We start from the raw sequence: 23,570 nt of genomic DNA, 5'->3' as shown, positions 1-23,570 counted from the left end.
GCGGAGTCTGAGTCGGTGCTCACGGGTGGGGATGCCAGGGCTTGAGGGATACAGGACCAGGAGCACAGGGCCACAGGAAAAGGGGTGGGTCCATTTTAGACAGATTGACTTTAAGGTGCTGTTTCCTCATTGTTTTTCTCCCCTTGGCTGTGTCTTTTAGGACTTCGGTTTCCATAATAAAACGGTGATCAGGATTCTAATCGCCAGAAGTGAAATAGACCTGATGACCATAAGGAAACGATACAAAGAGAGATACGGGAAGTCCCTCTTCCATGATATCAAAGTAAGTCTCCTACTCGTGATTTATTTGCACCCATATTTGACCCTTTTTGAAACTGAAACAAGAGCCTTACTTTAATTAACTTCGTTGTGGAATCCAATAAGTTAAATATTCTGGCAGGGATTGTCTATGTTGGTAGGTCAGGCAGCCTTAGTACATTAACAGATAAGAAAACCCCTTTGCCTCCGTGACAAAACTTATTCCTCTTTGATGTGTTTAAAGCAAAAGTTATTAGTTTGTCATGTAAACTATTCATCCCCTGATGGTGTGATGGGGCTTTACAAGTTAAACGCCCAAGTATGATCAGCACCAGAAAGAAAACATTCTGCAACAAGAGCACATTAATTGTGAAGAACTTTCTGAGATCAGCTCTCCTGCAAGTTGTCATAGGAGGCGGGCAGCCAGTCAGATCCCATCACATGGGTGGTTAAGTAAAATTCTTCACATTCCCATCCCATGAGCCCCTGAAGCTCATGCAAAGAAGCAATGACTCAGAAGTCAACAGGCCAGTGGTTTCTTCATTCTGAGACACCTAAGCTTTAGCCTGGATGTTGATAAAACCTAGCAAAGAATTATCAGAATGTGTAGGACCAGCGATGTAATTTGGGGCACCCAATAAAAAATGAAAATGTTTGACCCCTTGTTTAAAAAAGTATAAAGAACTTCAAGCAGAGCATTAACCCAAGCACAGGGCCGTAGAATGTATCTTAACGTATATTTTGCACACAGCTACGTCCTGTTACCTGGTCCACACTGTTTCCATTGAAATTTTCAGTTGCATAAAATAGCTTTTTCATTTATTGAAAGATACAGAAGAAACTTGACAACCCAAGGACCAAGAGATCCCACAACCCAGAAGACCTTGTAGGCACTCGGGAAGTTGAAGTTGTTTCCAAGGGGAAGGATTAATGGAGCATTTAAGAGACATCTTCCCCCTTTGTCTTTGATAAAACTCTCCTTACCTACACCTTCAAACCCTAAAATTTTAGTGATAATAAACATTTCTCATTGAGAAATGCATAACTCATTTTCTATATACCTACACAGTTCTAATACCTAGACAGCAATTAACCACAGCCACCTCAAAATCTACTATCTTCACATGTAATTAATGCAACTTTCCTATGTGCATTTAAAGCAGTCGATTATAATTACACGACTTTGTGTAAGAGAACACGGATGTGAGAGTTGACTTTTAACAAAGATAAGTTTTAGAATTCCTTTTATTTATTACTATCATTTTTTTTGAAAAACTTACTACAGAAGCATGATAAAAGGATTAAAATGGCCCTAATTCTCCACCACGGATAACCAATAATAGAACTTTGTTGTACATGTTTTCTTTTTACATTGGTATGTTTTTACTACTTAAATATTTTTAAATCACGAATTCTACTGTGTAAGTTGTAAAGTACATCAACTGCCCCCACATTATTACTTATTGCTTTTTACTTTTTCACTATTATATATAATATGGTGGTATATGTTTTTGAGCATAAATCTTGGGCTCATCAAAAATTAGTCACTATTTCCTTAGGATTGATTTCTTTTTTTAAAAAATAAATTTATAAAAATAAATAAATAAATTTATTTATCTATTTGGCTGTGTTGGGGTCTTCGTTGTTGCACACGGGCTTTCTCTAGTTGCACAGAGTGGGGTCTACTCTTCCTTGCAGTGCACAGGCTTCTCACTGTGGTGGGTTCTCTTGTTGCGGAGCATGAGCTCTAAGCGTATGGGCTTCAGTAGTTGTAGCAGAGGGGCTCAGTAGTTGTGGTGCACGGGCTTAGTTGCTCCGTGCCATGTGGGATCTTCCTGGACCAGGGCTTGAACCCGTGTCCCCTGCATTGGCAGGCGGATTCTTAACCACTGTGCCACAGGGAAGTCCCCTCCTTAGGATAGATTGCTTGAAGTCGAATTTCTGCATCCGTGAGTATAAACATTTTTAAGCCATTTGAGGCATATTATCCAATCTGCGCCCCAGACTCTACACTGATTTACAATATTAGGACACCTCTTTCTAAAGTTGAGGAGAATATTTAATTCTACTGCAAGTTATTCCTCTTATAAGAACACATTAGGGTTCCATCAACTTTATATAAACCCCGTTTTATTGACTATAACCATGGTATTATTTTTCAGTAACTTCCACTGGGAATAGTTCTCAGGGCATATTAAATATTTAGACGGAAAAAAATAAATAATTTTTGAGACGCTAATGGCCCATGGTCTTTCATTCTGTAGTTCAGAGGGATTATGCTTCTTTTTAGAAATCCTGTGATGTTGTACTTCAAATACATCGTATTTTCCTCTTTGCAGCATTTTGCTTCAGGGCATTATGAGAAGGCTCTGCTCGCCATCTGTGCTGGTGATGTGGACGACTACTAAACAAAAAGGAGGATGTGGGGGACGCACTCGGCTTCACAGACCCGTCAAAGTACAGATTCTGTGATTCATCTGCATTGTTAGTAGCATTATTGCAAAATGATAGAATCATATTTTCTTTTCTCTCTTGAAAATTTTTCTAAGAATAATTATTATCAATAGGTTATTCAAGAAAAACTTATTGACAAAAGTGTATGAGGCTGGATTTGCACATATCATCTAAATCAGCAATTTGTTAGTGTATAACGGAATAATAAAAGAAATTATTGCATTGAAATATATGTTATTTAATGTGAGCCGTCAACTCCCCATAAGCAGTGGGTCTGCTTACAGCTGTCCCAGCGTGCTCCGGGAGACCGGGGGACGGGGTGTATGGCCATCCCCTCCCCAATTCAAGACTCCGGACAAATGCAGTAAAGCTAAAGTGAACACCTCAAGCCCTTTAAATGAAAGATATAAAACACCAGAATACAGCCAGATATATAATTGTCAAGTTTCGATGTGTAAGAGACCTAGATGTAAAAATAGGCAAGTGTGCACACGCGTGTGTGCTGGGTGTGTATCTGACATCCACTCTGGTAAAGGCAACTTATCTCCAGCTGTTGTTTTTCTCTGCGTTAGCGCCTAACCAACCACTTGCCCAAGCAGAAGAGTCCTTGCTCCTTGTTTTTGTCTTCACTCCTTAACATCAGCATCGAAGTCTCTCTGGGAAGTAATTACGCGATTTGTGCCCTCAGTGAGGCTGTTCCCTTCCGTGCCTGAAGATTTGGTAAATTAGGAGCAGCAAAGAAAAAGCACTCACTAGGGGAGTCAGATTTGGGGAGAATCTAGTTTGATGCCACGGTCCAGCCAAGAGCAAAAATAGGGACAGAGATGGGTGAGCCCACGACAGGGATAAGCTCCCAGGATACGCGGGCGGGGGTAGGGCGGGAGGGAGAGGAACACAAATGAGATCACAGGAAACAGCGGTTAAGGAATGGAAGCAATGCAAATGAGGACACGCAGGCCATAAATCGCCGCCCCAGTGACATTGGCGGATTTGCTTTATTCCACGTGGAACACTCTCAGTGGCTCGTAGCTCAGTCCCTGTAGATCTGTCCCCACTGATCCCAGGGACATGGAAAATGTGCTCAGAACCTGGTGTCTGCCTGGGGGAAGGATGCAGGACATTTAGAAACATTTAATCATTAAAAATTACTCTGAAACTACTTTCAAGAGTTCAACTCACTGCTATGCTGTATGATGTTGTATAATTTTAACTTGGGTTTTATTTCTGTCTTTAAAAAAATCATTAACATTTCAAGCCAAAGTAGTAATTGTTTGAGACATTTAGCATAGGTATTATACAAGCTAAAATTCTTAGAAGAAAAATGTTGTTAGAATTCCTGAGGAGAACTCAGATATCAAACTAAAAACTTTCCACTCTAGGACATCTTTATATAAGTTGTTCAATAATTTGTGAAAATCGAATCAAAAACAAATCTGGATTTAGGTAAGAAGCGACTTTATTGGAAAAGACCATTGCAGTAAGTGGAGAAGCCTATTACAAAGGGAAAACACTCTGACCATGGGATTTGCAGAGTTCTCAAAGGTCAGCAGGGAAAAGTCTTTGATTTACAGGGATTAGTAAACAAGGCTGGAAATGATCAGGTGCAGGGGAGTGGGTGTGTACGTGGTGTGACTGCACAGTTGACCTCACAGTGACCTGGGGTTGGGGCAGGCACAGGTGATCTGGGGACCCCTCAGGGCAGCTTTTAGGAGGAGCCTAAGGGTAGATTAAAGTTCAGGGACCTGTGGGGTGAACGGGAGAAATCTGACTAATGTTTGGTCAAGTTAGCAGGTGTTTGTCCATTTGCTCAGGAGGAGAAATCAGTTCAGCTAATCCTTTATGGGGCAAAGCATGAGAATTTGAAGGGTGTGTTGAGGATGGTTGTAGGTACAAGGGGTCATCTGCAAACCTCATCTTAACTGTGCAGGCAGGGGCGGTGACTCGTCCTGAAACACAAAAGGTGGCATTCTGGCCATCTCTGTTTCCTAGGCGCACAGTACTCAGGAAAATTGGACGCAGTCAGGGTCTTTCTTTAGGCCCAAGCTTTCTGTTGAATGCTTCACTTAGTTGTGTAAATGCCAACACAACGTTGTCATTTTTGTCATCGCATAATTCACTCAGTGAGATCCTGTACGAGATGGAGTGTTTCAATTATTATCATGGCCATTTGTACTTAACGATGTTCAGCTGCTTATAGGAACCTCAAATGCAGGAACGTTTACTCTACCTGATGGCCTGAGTGACAAGTGCAAAATCTCTGATTAAATTGAACGCATCACCCATGTTTAACCTATAGAAGAAAAAAGAACAACATTACAGGAATACATTTTGTTTTGATGTGTTCTCAATCTACAGCCAAGGAACTGGTAAATCACTACTGAATTGCTGGTCTTTCTAGAGAAAAAATAAAACCAGACGTGGAGAGACCTCAGGACGTACCCCTGTGCTTGGCCTCCAGCTCCTTACTCTGCTCCGTCTAGCCCTAAACTGACTAAACTAGTAAAAAGGCTAATTGGCTGCAAAAGCATGACTTTGTGTGCTCTTATACAGTAGCACATTATGATGACCAAAGTTGTTAATTTACATCTGTTAAAACACCCATCCCTGCACAGAAACATCAAAAATTCAAGCAAAAACTCCCAGAATCAACTTAGTCAGAAGGTGGGAGATAAGCCAAGGTTTACCTCAGAGTCAAGAACAAGGTTAGGAACGCAGGAAAGTGCTGAGACCTTTTCATTGGCTCCTTCCCCGCCCTCCGTCCAGCTTAGCATCAGCCTGTGTCCCAGTGAGGGACGCTGGTCTCTGGTTCCCGAGTCTGTCTGTCCTAACCTGTCTGGGAGCTGCAGGAAGTACAGAAGTGCGGTGCTTGTCTGTGTTTGGCTGAGCTCAGGGCTCAGTCAGGGAGGGAGGTGGTGAGGCAGCTGCTGGGGGCAAAAGATGACAGTCGAGACCAAACAACTGAGTAACTAAACCCTCTGAGGAAAACCTGTGCTTCCACCATTGCTATTCAACATTTTACTGGAAGCACTAGCCAGAGCCCTTAGGCAAGAAGAAGAAAAACAAGGCATTCAAATCAGAAAGGAAAAAGTAAAACTCCTCTGTTCACAGATGGCATGATTCCATATGTAGAAAATGCTGAAGAATCCACAAAATAACTATCAGAGCTAATAAACAAACTTGGCAAAATTATAAAGTACAAGATCAACACTCAAAAATCAGTTTTGTTTCTATACAAAAGCAAGGTACTTGCTGAAAAGAATATTAAGGATACAGCCACTAAGGAGAACAGTATGGAGGTTCCTTAAAAAACTAAAAACAGAATTACCATATGACCCAGCAATCCCACTACTGGGCATATACTGGGCAGAACACAATAATTCAAAAAGATGCATGTACCACAATGTTCACTGCAGCACTATTTACAATAGCCAGGACGTGGAAGCAACCTAAATGCCCATCAACAGATGAATGGATAAAGAAGATGTGGCACATATATACAATGGGATATTAATCAGCCATAAAAAGGAATGAAACTGAGTTATTTGTAGTGAGGTGGATGGACCTGGAGTTTGTCATACAGAGTGAAGTAAGTCAGAAAGAGAAAAACAAATACCGTATGCTAAGGCATATATATGGAATCTAAAAAAAAAAAAAAAAGGTACTGATGAACCTAGTGGCAGGGCAAGAATAAAGACACAGACATAGAAAACAGACTTCAGGACATGGGAGGGGGAGGGGAGGCTGGGACGCAGTGAGAGAGTAGCACTGACATATACACACTACCAAATGTAAAATAGAGAGCTAGTGGGAAGCCTCTGCATAGCACAGGGAAATCAGCTCGGTTCTTTGTGACAGCCTAAAAAGGAGGGATAGGGAGGGTGGGAGGAAGCCTCAAGAGGGAGGGGACATGGGGATATATGTATACATATAGCTGATTCACTTTGTTGTACAGCAGAAACTAACACAACATTGTAAAGCAATTGTACTCCAATAAAGATGTGAAAAAGAATATTAAGGAAAAAGTTCCAACTGAAATAGCATGCATAAGAATAAAACACCTAGGGATAAATTTTAACAAAGGAGGTCAAAGACTTGTATGCTGAAAACTACAACATTGTAGAAAGAAATTAAGGAAGACCTAAAAATGGAAAGATAGCCTGTGTTTATAGATTGAAAGACTTAATATTATTAAGATGACAATACTACTCAAAGTGATCTATAGATCACTGCAATCCCTACTGAAATTCCTACAGCCTTTTTTTGCAGAAGTGGAAAAGACAATCCTCAAATTCACAGGGAATTACAAGGGACCTTGAAGAGGCAAAACAGTATTGAACACAAAGAAACTCGGAGGACCCACCCATTTCACAAGCTATAGTTACCAAAACAGGGTGGTACTGGCATGAGGAGAGACAGATAGACTAATGGAATAGAACAGAGAATTCAGAAATAAACCCACATATCTGTCAGCTGAGTTTTGACAAGATGCTAACACCATTCAGTGGAAAAAGAATTCAACAAATGGTTCTGGGGCAACTGTATATCCACGTGCAAATGAATGAAGTTGGAGAATCTTACACCATACTCCAAAATCTATTCAAAATGGATCAACACACTAAACATAAGAGCTCTCAGAAGAAAACACAGTGATAAATCTTCATGACCTTGGTCTTGGGAATGGATTCTTAGACATGACACTGAAAACATGAGTTACAAAAGAAAAATTAGATAGGTTGGATTTCATCAAAATTAAAAGTTTTTTGTGCATCAAAGGACATTATCAAGAAAATGAAAAGATAACTTAGAGAGTAGGGAAACTATTTGCAAATCGTACATATGATAAGTCTAGTATGAGGATATATAAAGAACTTCTACAACTCAACAACAAAATATAAACAACATAATTTTAAAGTGGGCAAAGGACTTTAGACATTTCTCTAAAGATGATATAATCTTTCATAACATAAAATTAAGCTCAAGATTTTTAGTGTTGAGTGAAATGTAAATTAAAACCACCATGAGATATAGATCACTTCACACACACTAGAATGGCTATAATTGTTTTGAAAAAGGAAAATAGCAAATGTGGTGGGGTTGTGGAGAAAGTAGAGCCCTTGTACAGGGAAGGGGTTGAGTAAAATGGTTGTTGTGGACAATACTGTAGCGGTTCTACAAAAGCTGAACACAGACTTACTACGTGACCCAGCAATTCTACGCCTAGGTATATACACAAAAGAATTGAAAACAGGCCCTGAAACAAATACATGAACATGCATGTTCACTGTAGCCAGAAGTTGAAGCGACTCATCCACTGAAGAAGCAAATTGTACATGTACAAACAATGCAATAATATCCAGCTATGAAAAGAGTCACATGGGTGAACCTTGAAATATCCTAGTGAAAGAAGTCGAACACAAAAAGTCACATAATTGTGTGATTCCATTCATGTTAAATATATCCAGACTAGTTAAATCCACGAGACGGAGAACAGATAGAGAGAGAACAATGGTTGCCAGAGGCTGAGGGAGGGGAGGAGTGGGGAGTTACTGCTTCAGGGGTCCAGACGTTCCCCTTGGGTTAATGACGCTGTTTAACACCTGGATAGAAGCGACATGCTTATTTATTATGAATGCATCAAATGTCCCTGAATTGTTCACTTTAAAATGGTCAATTTTATGTTAGGTGAGCTTCACCTCAATCATAATTTGAAGAGGCAATTTTTAAACTGTTTGAAATAAATTGCATTGTAATGACTCTTCTTAAATGACTACAACTTAAAATTACTCCCATAAGTCATAATGCAACAGCATTTATTACACAAACACACACGCCTGTCTATAAAGAATGTTAAAGCAGGAAAGGTCATACCAGTTATCCTCGGTCAGTGCTGACAGGGAGCCGTGTTTGTGGAAGTTCAGTACATAACCATTCAAAGGGTACTTCCTTCCACTTTTATCATATTTATTCAAGAAAAGGAGAGGAAGATTTTTTGCATCCACATCAATCGTTCGTAACATAGCCTGAGGATATGCAGAGATTTCAGATTGTCAGCGTCTTTGATTACACCAAGTATTGTCAAACTTTGAAACAGTGTATTAAGTTTTCTCCACTTTAATGTAAATGACCAAATAAAATCAGTAAAAAAAAAAAAAGTACTCAAAATATTGACTCTATGAAATCATAGAAATAATGTCTCTGACTCGAAATGTGAAGTTCAGTCACTTTTACCACTTTGGAGTTACACTACAAAAATTTTTTTGAAATCTATTTTTCCTGAAAAAATATTCATGGCTTTACAAACATTGCTATCAGCTACACATTAACAGGAGTAGCAGTCTCCTTTCCACACACATCTATTTTTTCTTAAACTGCCTTTCAGAATGTAATTGTCTGGTTTTGGCCAATGATGTCCTCACAGTCATTAGAATGTACTGCCCATCGAACCCTCCTACGCTGTTGGTGGGAAGTTGGTGCAGCCACTATGGAGAATGGGATGGAGGTTCCTCAGAAAGCTAAAAATAGAGATATCATGTGATATAGTAATCCCACTCTGGACAAAACTCTAATTTGAAAAGATACATGCACCCCTATGTTCATAGCGGAACTATTCACAATAGCCAGGATATGGAAGCAGCCTAACTGTCCAACAACAGATGAATGGACAAAGAAGTGGTACGTACAGACAATGGAATTTTACTCAGCCATAAAAAAATAATGAAATAATGCCATTTGAAGCAACATGGATGGACCTAGAGATTATCATACTAGGTGAAGTAAGTGAGACAGAGAAAGACAAATACCATATGATATCACTTCTATGTGGAATCTAAAATATGACACAAATGAACCTATCTACAAAACAGAAAGATTCACAGAGAACAGACTGGTAGTTGCCAAGGGTAAGGGGGTTGCGGAGGGATGGAGGGGGAGGTTGGGGTTAGCAGGTGCAAACGGGTATATATAGGATGGATAAACAACAAGGTCCTACTGTAGAGCACAGGGAACTATATCCAATATCCTGTGATAAACCATAATGGAAAAGAATATATATAAAAAGAATATATACATATGTATAACTGAATCACTTTGCTGTACAGCAGTAATTAATACAACATTGTAAATCAACAATGCTTCAATAAAAAAAAGAGAATGAAGAAATATTTCCCAGAAGCTTCCATTCAAAAATTTTTTTAAAATAACAATAAAAAAAACATACTGCCCATCCACATGCTGTGGATAAGATGCCAGGGTTCCAGGCAGGATCAGCCAGTAGGCTCATTACCCCCAATCCTGTGTGGCAGGAAACAACGGCTCATATGTTCAACTTAAAAATTAAAGTGTGTGCTATATATTTGTAACTTCTACTCTGTATCACACACTATCTTTAGGTGCAAGGATCACAAAAATGAGGACAAACAAACACAAACTGCCTCCTGCAAGGCTGCCCAATGTTGATGTGCGTTGGAAGTCACTGGTTATAGGATGGCATCTCCAGCAGGTGACACCAGTAATGCCCGTGGTGCTGGTCTCTGGTCCACACGTGAGCAGCCAGGGCCTCTGGTGCAAGGGTCTCCACAGTGAGGCATAATCCACACGTGATGATTAACTGAGAACCTAACATTCTCTTCCTTACCTAATTTCATTTTCTATTTTAAAACTACTCAAGTATTTTTAAAAAGATTTGTTTACCTACTTCGGTGAAAGGCTGGAATTCTTATCCGGGAATAAGTCTTAAGATGGCTTTGGTACAGTGGACACGTAGCTACTACTATCATCATGTAAAAATTATTTCACTTAAATGAATAAACAAGATAAAAGAAAGCTGCACCCATACATTCACGTACATCTTTTACCACATTGACGTCAAACAAATCTTGATCTGTTATGTTGGACAGACAGGCAAACGGGGAGACCGCCGTCCTGCTCTCTACCCCGGGCATCAGATGACAGACCAGCTCGGAGTCCGCACATTCTTTACCTGAAAAGTCTAATAAGAAACGAAGTGGAAAACCAAAGAAGAAATGAATTGAAAACTGTTCTCCTGTTAAACACAAACTATTTAAAACAAATCAGACTTGTTTATACCATTATTACTAGGTAAATGATTGACTGAAATTTTTTAAAAAGGAAAATATTTAAGATGAAAATTTAAGAATTATACTGTCGGAACATCACTGGGGAGGATTTCTTCCTATACTAAACTCATTCTGGCATCTTTTAGAGGCGCTATTATTTGTTCCCATCAACTGGTCTGGTGGGGTAACTCTGTCTGTCACCCAGAAACTGGGTGGACACCATTTACAAAGCAGAAAACATGCTTCATTGGACCCTAGTGATCTGAGGACCTCAGGCGAAAACCCAGCGCCATCTGCCTGTCCTTTAAAACTCATTTCATTATCAGTTAATTGCTTTTAAGATGCTAACACAGCACTGTAAATCACGGTATTTCAATAATTTTTTTTTAAAGATGCTATGGAGCTACAAAAATTGCAAAATTTCTCATAATAGAGTTGAAATTGGCATCACTGCCCACTTAGGCTAACTCTCCTCTTCATATTCCAGCAGAATGGAGGAAATTCCTACTTTGCTCTCCATGAGCTCTGGTTGAGCCCCCCAGGTCTGAGAGGTGAGTTTGAGAGGAGGAGCTACTGCCACGTCTCAGTTGGTCTCTCTCTGTCTGTACCCACCCCTGCCCTCCCCCCTCCATCTCCTCCTTCCTCCCAACTCGTTCTCTGACAACAGCATCGCAGAGAACATCCTCTGGCTACATCACATGCTCACAGGGTCCCGGGATCAGATCAGACTTCTTCGTGGGAGGGGCCATTATTCTGCCTACAGACATCGCCCAAGAGAAACACAGACGAAAGATGAATGTATTCACCCGTCTAAGTCCCAAAGGAAGGCAATTTTCTGGAAACATTTAAATTCTTTCCTGTAAAGCTGACTCACTGCTAGCTAATTTCGTATTTCGTATTCCATGATTGAATGAACCGACCCTTTTCTCTTTGTCTCTCACAAGCCTTCCACATTCCAATATGATAATCTATCCAGAAATACAAATAAACCCAAGCAGCCCTCACTGCTCCCTTTTTCCTCCTTGCTTCTTCTGGAAGTGAGGGAGAGAATTCTGCCCCCTTCTCATTTTCCTCCTAGGCATCTCTCCTCTTCTTCTTCTCACCTTGGGGCAGTGAGTGTATTCACCACTTTCAATGCCTTTACTTCATCTGGCACCGATTAGTGCATTTTCCTTATTTTCCTTTACTCTCTCCTTCCCTCAAGGGCATAGGCAATGCCTCAACTTCCTTGTTGCCCTCCCCCCCCCCATAGTACTCAAGAAAGTACAAACATACTGATGAACCCCATAAATATGCCAATAGTCCTTTTCTTGTGTTTCCAAAGTTATTCAGATTTGAAAGCTTACCTAGCGAAGAACTTCAGTATCAACCAAAAGACAAATAGCATCAAGAGGAAAGGGGAGATTCTGGATTAAATTTAAATCATTGCATGGTCTGTTAGCTTATAATGACACTAGAAAATGCAAAAATACTTTAAGCATTTAGGGTCACATCAAATCCACAGTGGCTTACCTAATTCCAAATAATATATTTCAGTATAACATTTGCACAGCATAGATCTGAAGGACTATGTTAGTTTCCTAAGTGTTCTTTCTGCAAGAATTTTCTCCTTATACTCGAAAGTTTAATTTGACTATCTCAAAATACTGACATTTATTTTCCGCTATTGACCACACAGTCTGTTCATGGATGTTCTCAGTCTTACCAATTTCTGAGAGAGGCAGTTGGTATTCTTTTCTCATGTCAGCCAGCTTAGAAATTGTTAGGAGAAAGGAAGCAAAATTCTTTTGAATTCTGTCATTGTGTTCCTCTACCACAGCAGCAAAGTCCTTGGGAAGGTCCTTCAGAGTTACCTGGGGAACATGAAACAGTTGGATGTAACTAGTCAAAGCCCAAGCAGAGGATACCAGAGTCTGAGAGACACAGGGTCATTATATTTTTAAAAGTCTCAATGGAAATATATTTCTTTTTTTTTAAGAACTTTTATTGAGATACAGTTGACATACAATAAACTGCATATATTTAAAGTGTATAATTTGATATTTTTTTCTTATTAGTAACGTATATATGGCAATCCCAATCTCCCAATTCATTCCCCCGCAACCCTCCCCGCTTTCCCCACTTGGTGTCCATATGTTTGTTCTTTACATCTGTGTCTCTATTTCTGCCTTGCAAACAGGTTGATTTGTACCATTTTTCTATAGTCCACATATATGTGTTAATATACGATATTTGCTTTTCTCTTTCTCACTCACTTCACTCTGTATGACAGTCTCTAGGTCCATCCATGTCTCTACAAATGTCCCAATTTCATTCCTTTTTATGGCTGAGTAATAGTCCATTGTATACATGTACACATCTTTTTTATCCATTCATCTGCTGATGGATATTTAAGTTGCTTCCATGTCCTGGCTATTGTAAATAGTGCTGCAACGAACATTGGAGTACATGTGTCTTTTTGAATTATGGTGTTCTCTGGGTATGTGCCCAGCAGTGGGATTGCTGGGTCATATGGTAATTCTATTTTTAGTTTTTCAAGGAACCTCCATACTGAATGGGCATCATCAGAAAATCTACAAACTGTAAATGCTGGAGAGGGTGTGGAGAAAAGGGAACGCTCTTGCACTGTTGGTGGGAATGTGAATTGATACAGCCACTATGGAGAACAGTATGGAAATATACTTCTAAGCATAAATTTAATTATTTACAGAAAAGTATAAATTTAAATAACCAAAGTTACTTGTGATCCTGTGACCCAGGGATACAGGTTATAAAGATTTTGGCATATACAAGGGTGAGTCAAAAAATATCCGCACTCTGGTTATATTAAAATTTCTGTTGGCCACACTGTCTTATCAGCACTTTCTGTTCAAGGCTACTGTCTCCCCAGTCACTGCTGTGCAGGTGTGAACGTGTTACATCAGTTCATTTGTAACTTTGGTGTGAGCAAAAATGGATGTCCCACTTGTGATGTGCACAAAAGAAGAGCAGCATACAGTGATTCATTTTTTGTTGTCTGAGGGTATACCCAGTACCATTATTTATCGAAGACTTTGTGCACAGTATGGAGAAAGTATTTTGTCATGAAGAAATCTGTATGAATGGATAGAGAAGTTCAAGGAAGGTTGTACAAGTGTTAGCCATCAAGAAGGAGCCGGACACCCATCCACATCCACGGCTGATGACAACATTGAGCGTACACGTGAAAGGATTCTGTTTTCTGGGATTCTCAAGGGCCAGTATTGCAATGCTACCAGGAAAATGTTCAAAAATCAACAGTGCTTGTTACAGTGAGATGCTAAATGAAGAGCTGAAGCCTAAACTTTGGATTAAACACAGAGGACTGCTATCCAAGGGCGTTGTGATCTTGCATGACAATGCACATCTGCACACTTCTGCCCACACTGTCTACGCTCTGCAAAAACTTCGTTTTGAGGTGTTAAATCATCCTCCCTACAGTCCTGATGTTGCTCCATCGGACTTTCACCTGTTTGGTGCCCTGAAAGCAGCCCTACGAGGACGAAGATTCACTTCTGATGAAGAAGTGGAGACAGCGGTGCATTCGTGGCTTGTAGCTCAGCCCAAGACATTTTTTAATGAGGGAAAATGAAAGCTTGTTGACAGAGGACAAAGTGTACTAAAAAGCAAGGAGATTATGTTGAAAAATGATGTGTCTGTCTTTTTTAAAAGTTAATTAAAATAAATTCTACAGCCAGACAGAAACAGACACAGATGTAAAGAACAAACACATGGACACCAAGTGGGGAAAGTGGGGAGGGTTGGGGGGGAATGAATTGGGAGACTGGGATACCAAATTGTACACTCTAAATATATGCAGTTTATTGTATGTTAACTGTATCTCAATAAAAGTTCTTTAAATAAATAAATAAATAAATAAATAAATTCTACAGCCAGAGTGCAGATAACTTTTGACTCACCCTCATAGTATTTCCTCCCTGTCTTTTATATACAAATTGATATGTTGTAGGACTTTTTTGTCTAATTTTGATACTCAACATTATATCTGGAGCACTTTTCCACATCATAAGATATTATTTGAAGAGATGAATTTTACTGGCTGTATAATATTGCCACATATGAGGTATGTTAAAATTCACCTAACCGTTCCCTTCTTGTTGACATATGTGTGGCATTTTCAATCATGAATAATTATTACATGTTATGGGCTGAATTGTGTCCCTCAAAAAATCATGTCTTGAAATCCTAAGCTCCAGTACCGACGCATGTAACCTTATTAAGAAATAGGGTCACTGCAGATGTAGTCAGTTAAGATGAGGTCACAGTGCAGTAGGATGGGCCCCTAACCCAGTATGATTGGTGTCCCTAAAAAAGGGGGAAACTTGGAAAAAGAGACAGGCACTTGGGGAGATGTCACATGAACACAGATGCAGAGATGATGGTGCTGTGTCTACAAGTCAAGGAAGCAAAGCAACCACCAGAGCCCGGGAGAGATGTGGGGACCAGGTTCTCCCTCACAGTCTTCAGAGGGACCAGCCCTGCCTTGGACGGCTGGTCTCCAGGCTGAGAGAAAGCAAACTTTTGCTGTCTGAGCCACCCCGTTTGTGGTGCTTTGTCCCAGCAGCCTAAGGAAACTAATAAAACAACACACTTTACATCATTTTATTTGCATTTTTGATTATATCATTATTATAAATTTCAAGAAGTATAAATACTATGGTAAAGGATCTATGTACAATCCTATCAACATAACTTCATTGTAATCTCTGCCAGATTAACAAGTGAACTGCAGTATTTTGTTAATTTCCATTTTCTACTATTGGAGAGATTATTTTACACTTTATATTCACATCACTTTAGTGTATGGGAAAGCTATACATTTCATTAAATCTATTTTGCATCTGAAGACTTATTTTTCTGCTGATTCTTTTCCCTTTTCAGGGGCCATTTTGTCCATAAATAATGAAAATAAGATCTAACACATTGTTTCCTACGTGCCAAACTCTGTTCTAAGTCCATTGCTTATACTCATTAATTCAATCCACACAGCAATCCTTCGAAGCAGGTACTGGTATGATGCCCTGTTGACAGGTGAAATTTGCTTACGGCCACCTACGTGCTAAGTGGTAGAGCTGGGAAGGAATTTGGCTCTATAACACCCGACCCCGCTTTCTCTGCTCACTTGTCCAATGCATCTATCATACTTTTATTTCTTGCTGCTTGGCAATCAGTAAAATTCCCAGAACAACATTTTCAAATGACTGTTAAACTGAGCATTTATGTCTTCTCGTTTCAAATGTAAATGTTTCTGTGGCTACAATTTCATCATTTTGAGTGTGTTGTTTGAGATTGTCTTCAATGTAACAAAAAAATCTTACATTACTAGCTTGCTAAGAACCTCTATCAGGATCAAAGTTTTCCATTTTTAAACAGGACTTCAATCTTTTCCTCCTCTGAGAAGTCCTGGCAAATACCCAGAACTGACAGGGCAGGATGAAGAAGTAATCTTAGTGAACGAAAGCAAAGTTTCTGTTATTGGGAAGATACGACTGCTCTTCATGTTACAATGAGAAGATTTTACATAAAATCACAAGGTGGTAGTATATTTTTTTTTCTTACCACTGAATGAGAAAATCTCTTTTTAAAGTCTCCCGCACACGGAGGAAGATAGTTTCGCCCAAAAAGATGTGCTAGCACCACCACTAAAGTCTCCATCACCTCTTCAGAAAATGTCTTTTGGCCTGTTTAAAGTAAAGAGTGTAATTTTTCAAAACGTCAGAAAATGAAAATCATCATTTTAGAAATAGGCTGAGCTGGTTCTTAATACCTAAACTTACATTGTCAAGGTAAGACATATTTGAAAAAGTTACTTTCCAGATCCTTGGTGAATTTTCAATGAATTACAATCTTACTTTATAATAACGCAGACAAGCCACCCTGCTGACCCAGATGGCTGGACCCTTATACTCACTCTCTGCTGGGGGAAACTAAATGAAGTCCACTGGCCCTTTCATTCTGGAATGGCCCTGGGCTTCAACCCTGGCTTCAACCTTCCCCTCAGTTTCCCCACCTCTGTTCACAGCCTACGGAGGAGGGAGACCTTGGGTGCCTTCCAGATCCTTACCCGCCTCAAGGTCACGGGCAAGCCGGCACCCAGTCCAACCTCCAAAAGAGCTCACTCCTGCTCACCTCTTTGCTGCCTGGAATATTTACCCCCACATTTTCACACGCCCACATCCTCGTGATAATCTAGGGACTAAACCTCCTTGAGGGAGAATGTAAGTCTGATTCCTGAGTTTCAATCCGCTCCAGCGTTCACCAGCAGGGCCCCGTGCCCAGCCCAACAGCCCTTAATCCCAACCGTAAGTGGTTGAATAGACGACACACACTCAGGTGGGCTCTTGGAACCAGGACGCCACGGCCTCGCTATCGGAGAGGAGAGGTCCCAGAGGGGAAGATTCCAGATCGTAAGCGAAAAAAGGTCGATTTGATGTGCTCACACTGACAGTGTTATGGTAAACTGTTTTCAGCTTCTTTATTCTTTTAACGTTGTGATATATTGAACACAATATTTATAAAATAAATTCAGGGATGACTATTTTCTATGATCCTTTCATGAAAAAATGTAGATGACTACAGATTAAAGACTTCATGGCTTGATCTATTAGTAGTTCTGAGGGATATTAAATAATATTATTTTAATCATTGTTTATAGTATTTTAACAAAAGGTGGTATTGGGTTGGCCAAAATGTTCTGTAAGATGTTACAGAAAAACCCAAATGAACTTTTTGGCCAACCCAATAATTTACCCAAAACACAATGAACAATGGAATATTTAATATATATTCAGTTCCCCAGTGTCTGCATTTGAGTTTGGATTACATCACTTTGTTTCTCCTTCAGGCTGGTGGCATTATGTTACATTTATCAAAAAGAGAAAAAACATACAATTTTAAAAAAGGAAATCAGTGCAGATGCCAATACAGTCCTATAGTTTATATCTAATCCCGAACTGTTTCCCTTGTATTTTCCTATAATACAGCTCACCAACAGGACCTAAATGTGAGTACAGCCCAAAGAGGCCTATTTTTCATGTCAATGACCAGATACGAAGCAGACAAAATTAGTGGTTTTACATATATTATTGCAGTTTATTTCAAGTGGATATATGTTAAAAATGCCCTCTGATTTCAGAACAATAATATTTATTATTCTAAGGGTTAATTTAAAATGTTTTTAAGTATATTAAATGGTCATTAAGAATATTTACATTACAAGTACACCAGGCATATATTGATAATATTTTTATAAATGTATATAATGATATAAAATACGGAAAGTGTTCAAAATACATTAAGAGAAAGAGCAGTTAGAAAATAGTACACCATCCAAAGTGAATACAGAACTGAGGAAAGTGTGGGTGTGTGTACACATTGTGTGTGTGTGTGTGTCTGGTGTGTGTGCCTGTGTGGTGTGTATGTGAATGTGTGATGTGTATGTGCGTTTGATGTGTGTATATGTGTATGTGTGTGTGTGTGTGAGGTGTGGTATATACGATGTGTGTGTGTGGTGTGTGTGTGAACATGTGTGGTGTGTACGTGTGTGTATGGTGTGTGTGTGTATGTGGTGTGTGGTATGTACAGTGTGTAGTGTGTGTGTATGGTGTGTGTGTGTGATGTGTATGGTGTGTGGTGTGGTGTATGTATGGTGTGTAGTGTGGTGTGTATGGTGTATGTGTGTGATGTGTGGTATGTATAGTATGTGCATATGTGTGTGATGTGTATGTGTGTATGGTGTGGTGTGTGTATGTGTGTGTGGTGTGGTGTGTGGATGGTGTAGGGTGTGATGTGTATATGGTGTATGGTATGTGTGTGTGATGTGTGTGTGTGGTGTGGTGTGTATGGTGTGGGGGGGGTGCATGAGCACAGTTTAATGAGTAGAAGTGTGGAAAAGGAGTATCTGCTTACCTTTGATGTTGGTTGGAACACACAACTTGTGAAATAAACCTTTCACTAGCAAGCTCACTAAAACGAAGTTGGAGGGTTCATGGTAGTGTAAATGTGTCACAAGCCCAGAATATCCAATGGGAGTGCAGTCTTGATCCAGGAATCCCTGGAAATCAGTTTTAACATGTTAACCTTGGTCTCCAGATCTCAGAAATATCCAACAAAGTCATTGACAAAGGAGGTTTCAGTACAGTAGAGGTAAAAACATGTACTAACACTTAAATTTGGTAAAAATAGATATAAATCTTACCTCTGTGACCAAGAATTGCAAAGAATAGATGAAATAAAATTTTAACATGCGCCTGATGTTTGGTTGCTTGAAGGACATCAATGAGTGTTGGAGAACTGATAACGCCTGCACAGATGTGTATCAAAACATCAAGTGAGATGTGGGCAAATTTTGTACTGTCTTCCAAATGTACTATCCAAAGGGACCATTAAACATTTCTATTATAAAACACGGTGCTCTATATACTTACGTACTATATATAATAAATGATACATTTTATATTTTAAATTGCGCATTGCATATTGTTTTCCTATATCATTTATTATAATCATTATAATATGTATTACAATTATATATTACATAATGTTTTATATTACATGGTGTGCATAATAAAAAAGGTAAGAAAATTTAGAGGGAGAGAGGAATAAATAACTTTATGCATGACAGATGAGAAGTAAACATAAGGTATAAAATTATAGAACCAAGAATTATAACCATTTCAGTACCTTGTACATGTTTCAACCATTAATTAGTTCTTTGAAATTTGACTTTTAAAATATTTCAGATCAGATATATTTACAGAAAAAAATAGTTTCTTGTCTAATATATGCAAAGCCCACAAGTAATTATAGCAAGAAAGTCAAGGGCTTAATTTTCCATATGTTTGAAAGCATGAAAGTTAAAAGCTTGTTTTTGTGCTGAATAGAGTTCTGTAGAATAGAATCAAATGTTACAGTAAGTTTACTTAAGGAACATGATTATTTTATTTGCTCTGCTTATAGAAGTTAGGTACCATTGTATGATTTAGAGGAAATAATTGTATTTATGGACATAAGTTAAATACTCTGAGGCCAGGTACCTTTGCTTTTGCATCTTCCTTGTCATCTGCTTTGGCAACTAACAGCATGAGCCGGAGAACCAATGAAAGGGTTAGAGGAAACTGGCCCTTCAGTTTGGGCACGTTTGATTTCAAAAGCCGTTCTATCTTGGGTACTGGAATATTGTAGAAGAACACACTTCCCGTGAGGTCTTCCCCACGTCTTCCTGCACGACCAGACATCTAGAGAGATGATCACACAGTTTTTAAGTAACTTCAAAGCTTGTCTGCATAAATGGTCAATGTCAAACCAACCTAGACCACACGGAACATTAAGCTTTCAAAACTTTTAAAGAGTTCTTTATGTCTTGGTATATTAATTTTTAGCAAAGTTGAAAGTATCAGTTTATTTTTCAAATCCATTATTAAAATGTGTTTGGTTTTTCAGTAATGCCTATTTTAAAGGTCATGACTTTTAAGCAGTGGAAATTTCTGTCTTATTTACCACCATATTTCTAGAAACAAATCTGAACTGAGAACACTGTAAACACTCAATTTATGATCCTTGGTGCCTGACGCCAGTTGAGTGCTCAAAAGATGTGGTTACCTCTCCTTCATATCATTTTTGTTTGGTTCAATAATATTTACCAAAGTAGGATTATTCTTCAGAAAACTAATCTATTTAATCAATCAATGACTGAAAAACATCTTTAAAAATAATTATATTCATCAGATGTCATATATCTAGGATACGTTTTCAAATATTTTATGGTCCCCAAAGCTTTCAGAATAAACATGGTTTATCTTGGCTCACTGACTGGAAGTTCCAGATGCCCACATATACAAATGTAACAAAAGGCAATTAGCATCAATACCTGTCGAAAGTTTAAAGCATCCAAAAACACAGAATCTTCTGTAAAAACAACAGATTTACAAGGCATATTAATTCCCAAAGCAAGAGTTGAGGTAGCTGTTACCACCTATGGATAAAGGGTAAAACAAAACAAAACAAAACACAAGCAGAAAAATAAATTTAGCATAGAATACATAGCTGTATATGAAGGCACTAAATATTGACTCAATTAGACCCCCTGAAATCATTTTTCTTATGTAAAAGTCCAATGAGAACTCAATGTCACAGAAAATACAAACTTTACATTTTCATTTGAAATAGTTATGTCTTATAGAGATTTCCATTCCCTTTAATGATTTTCCTTAATACTACAATTATCTAGCATTTTCAGATTACAAAAAAAATATGAAATCAAAGCCATTCAGTAAGCATTCATTTTTTGCATAAATAAAAGCAATAGGTTAAAAGAGGAGTATTACTTTTATATTAATGTATTTCTATGGTGAGAAAAGAGTAGGAGGGGCTTCCTAGGTGGTGCAGTGGTTGAGAATCTGCCTGCCAATGCAGGGGACATGAGTTCAATCCCTGCTCCAGGAAGATCCCACATGCCGCGGAGCAACTAAGCCCGTGTGCCACAACTATTGAGGCTGTGCTTTAGAGCTCATGAGCCACAACTATTGAGCCCATGTGCTGCAACTACTGAAGCCCACGCACCTAGAGCCCGTGCTCCGCAACAAGAGAAGCCACGGCAATGAGGAGCCTGAGCACCACAACGAAGAGTAGCCCCCACTCACCACAACTAAAAAGAAAGCCCGCACACAGCAAAAAAGACCCAACACAGCCAATAAAATAAATAAATAAATAAATTTATTTTAAAAAAAAGAGTAGGAGATAAAATCAGAGGCAAAACAGGGGCCAGGTCATATCAAGCATTAAAATAACTACTCCAAGGAGATTAGGCTTTAAGGGAAAGCAGAATAACATGATATAATTAATATTTCTATGATTGCTTTGGCTGTTCTGTGAACTACTTTTAAGAGGTGGTGAGTGGAAGCTGAATGATCTAATAGGGGACTTTCAATTTCTTCTAGGTAAGATGTGATGGCATCAGAAGAGATAAGATACAGGAATAAAGGATATTTCCTGAGATTTTTGCTTTTCTACCTTTATTTGAAAATACAGTTTTGACTCACATTTCTCAGGAAAAAAACTGAAGCCACCAGCTGGAATCTGTCTTATCTCTACCTTACTCCAAGCTTAACTAAGGTTGTTCATACCCTTTCTTTTTTCTCTCTCTTCTCTTTAGTTATGGTTATACATTTTCCTCTAAGTACTAGTTTAGCTGCACCATGTACATTTGGTTGTACAGTATTTAATTTACCTATCAACTCTATATTTTCCTGTTTCCATTATGACTTCTTCTTTATATATTTTGATCTTGTGATATCATGTAAAAATGCTAAATTAGTATAACTTCCTAATGGTGGGGCCATCAGTGCCTCTAGTGATGATTTTTGACTTAAAACATATTTTGTTTGATGTAAACATAGACGCATCAGCTTTCTTTTGGTTATTAATTGAATTTTTTCCCCTTCAATCCTTTTCCTCTTCTTATGTTTTAAATGTGTCCCATGTAATCAATATCTACTTGGATATTTTGTTAACCAAGTTCAAAAAATTGTCCTCTAATTAAGTTATTAAGTTCACATGTGTCCAATATATTTAATATAACTGTTATATTTGATGATCTAGTTACCAGTTTATATTGTGCCTTTTATTTGTCACAGTGTTTTAAATCATTTTGCCTGCTTTCCTGATTACTTTTTGATTGATTCAAATGTTTCTAGTGCGAGTTGTTTTATAAAAGTCCAAAATTGATCAATAATTTTACCCTCCCTTTGGACATTACCTCAAACAATCCACACTTCTGAAACACACTACTGTGACATATTTTCTCTCTTTTTTTATTTGTTCTTTTAAAATTTTTATTCAGATATTAATAACTTTAATTTACCTGCATTTAGCATTTTCTAGGATCATTCTTTTATATATTTTTGACCACTTTTAGTTTTCCTGAAATTACTTTTCTTCTGCCTAAACTGTTTAGAATTTTCTTTTGGTGAGGTGAGATGATGAAATCTAATTCTTACTTGTCTAAAATTTTCCACTTTACCCTCATTCTGGAAAGATCATTCTGCTGAGTATAAAAATTTAAGGTGACATTTATTTTAAGCTTTTGAAGGTAATGTTCCACTTCTTTCTGGCTCCCATTTTTGTTTTCAGGAAGTCAGATGTCACTCTTATAGTAATTGCTCCATTTTCCTCATGGTGCTTTTAATGTGCTTTATCCTTAATGCTGTATCCTCACACCAAATCATGTATATTAAAACATATAAAGTAAGACTGGCAGAGTTATAAAGAGAAATAGAAAAATTTATATTAAGAGTGAGAGATTTTTAACACTGTCTACTCTCAATAATTCTATTCTCAGTAATTGATAGAAGACAAAAAATATCCAATATGAGATATTTAAATTAAGAAGCCCAACAGAACACTATAGCCAGTATCCATAGAAAACATTCTTTAATGCATTTAGGGAACATATTTCTAAATAAAATATATTTTAGAAACTTTTTAGGTTTTAGAAGATTTGCAAAGATAGTACAGAGTTCCTAAATACTGCACCCAATTTCCCCTATTATTAGCATCTGAAATTTGTACTGTACACTTGTTACAATTAGTGAACAAATATTGATACATTATCATTAATTAAAGTCACTTAATTTTTTCCACATTTTTTCCATATTTCCTTATTTTTTACGTGATGTCTTTCTCTGGATTCAGCCAGGGTCTTACACTATGCTTTATAGACATGTCCCATTAGGCTCTTCTTGGGTG

The 23,570-nt window shown here is 38.3% G+C and overlaps 2 protein-coding genes across 2 annotated transcripts in view; one reads left to right on the top strand and one right to left on the bottom strand.

The window, feature by feature from the left end:
* ANXA10 (annexin A10) overlaps window positions 1-2,937 on the top strand; it is a 69,705-nt gene extending 66,768 nt beyond the window's left edge. Inside the window, exons 11-12 of the mRNA XM_057724681.1 lie at window positions 161-283; window positions 2,598-2,937. Coding sequence (XP_057580664.1) covers window positions 161-283; window positions 2,598-2,666 — 192 coding nt within the window. The 3' untranslated portion in view covers window positions 2,667-2,937. The remainder of the gene's footprint in view (window positions 1-160; window positions 284-2,597) is intronic.
* Window positions 2,938-4,731: 1,794 nt separating this feature from the next.
* The window catches only part of LOC130844412 (probable ATP-dependent RNA helicase DDX60), a 74,655-nt gene continuing 55,816 nt past the window's right edge, over window positions 4,732-23,570 (bottom strand). Inside the window, exons 27-36 of the mRNA XM_057720668.1 lie at window positions 20,695-20,799; window positions 19,862-20,062; window positions 19,024-19,128; window positions 18,735-18,879; window positions 16,386-16,507; window positions 12,493-12,640; window positions 10,557-10,699; window positions 8,581-8,732; window positions 4,940-5,002; window positions 4,732-4,840 (exon numbers count right to left, since the gene is read on the bottom strand). Coding sequence (XP_057576651.1) covers window positions 4,732-4,840; window positions 4,940-5,002; window positions 8,581-8,732; window positions 10,557-10,699; window positions 12,493-12,640; window positions 16,386-16,507; window positions 18,735-18,879; window positions 19,024-19,128; window positions 19,862-20,062; window positions 20,695-20,799 — 1,293 coding nt within the window. The remainder of the gene's footprint in view (window positions 4,841-4,939; window positions 5,003-8,580; window positions 8,733-10,556; window positions 10,700-12,492; window positions 12,641-16,385; window positions 16,508-18,734; window positions 18,880-19,023; window positions 19,129-19,861; window positions 20,063-20,694; window positions 20,800-23,570) is intronic.

This window comes from Hippopotamus amphibius, chromosome 2, assembly GCF_030028045.1.
Source record: "Hippopotamus amphibius kiboko isolate mHipAmp2 chromosome 2, mHipAmp2.hap2, whole genome shotgun sequence".
NCBI lineage: Eukaryota > Metazoa > Chordata > Mammalia > Artiodactyla > Hippopotamidae > Hippopotamus > Hippopotamus amphibius.
This window is presented reverse-complemented; position numbering and strand designations above follow the sequence as displayed.